At 34.6% G+C, this 868-nt stretch overlaps 1 protein-coding gene across 1 annotated transcript; it reads left to right on the top strand.

The window, feature by feature from the left end:
- Positions 1-252: 252 nt before the first annotated feature.
- LOAG_19019 (zinc finger protein) lies at positions 253-469 on the top strand (the record flags this gene model as incomplete). The annotated part of the gene is made up of 1 exon (XM_020451676.1): positions 253-469. A coding segment is annotated over one exon (216 nt), but the record flags the coding sequence as incomplete, so codon positions are not given.
- Between the last annotated feature and the right edge of the window lie 399 nt (positions 470-868).

Raw genomic sequence — 868 nt, 5'->3', positions numbered from 1 at the left:
GATATTTTTTCGCTAGAGGCAACATTGAGAACGAGCGTTTTGTTTTAAAAAAACACACGGTAAAAAAGTGAACAACATCGCGTAATTTAAGTTACCTTAAATGTGATTTAATAGGTCAATGATGCTAATGCAGCATTTTTCAAATTATATTCACCAATTAGCGCATAAAATGATATTTTTAAACACAAACGTTGTGACAGTTTTTCAGTTGAGCGAAAGCATAAATGTCGTTATTGTACCGCGACTATACGGATGGGAAAGGAATATTCAAAGCATCTTGAAACGCACATAGAACAAGGTTTATATAAGTGTACTTTTTCCAAATGTGGAAGGAAATGGCGTACCCTACAATTACTTCGGCAGCATTACGAGAAACATCAACCTAAACTTCTATGTGAAATCTGTGGCTCTTTCCTTTCTTATAAGAAAGGACTAGGAGAGCACAAGAAACAATACCACGGAGTTAGAGGTTAGTTTTGAAAAGTTTATGTTTAGCAGAAGAGGTTTTCAACGTATATGTTCACATAAAAATGAGTTGTAAAACATTAGCGGCAGTAAAGTACAATTCAACTTACTGCAATGTTTTTCTGACCTCTTCTAACCTCAGTAGATAGCTGCTTGTCGTTTATCGCAGTGGATGTTTGGCAGTTACTGATATGACAACGAGCGGAGTGACAGAATCCGACCAATTAGCGTCCTTATACTCCAATGAATTTAAATGGTGTTGACCATAGGGAAATTTGTTTTCTTTTCTTTGCTGAACTCGTTTTTCCCGACGATGTATCGTAAAAATATATATCGTGAAAAAATAAACTCTTTGTCGAGTTCATCAAAGAGTTTATTTTTTCCTTTTTTTTTTTTTTATTTT

The sequence above is a fragment of the Loa loa genome (assembly GCF_000183805.2).
Source record: "Loa loa unplaced genomic scaffold supercont3.929, whole genome shotgun sequence".
Taxonomy (NCBI): Eukaryota; Metazoa; Nematoda; class Chromadorea; order Rhabditida; family Onchocercidae; genus Loa; species Loa loa.
Note: the sequence above shows the minus strand (reverse complement) of the source record. Positions and strands in the feature narration are given on the sequence as shown.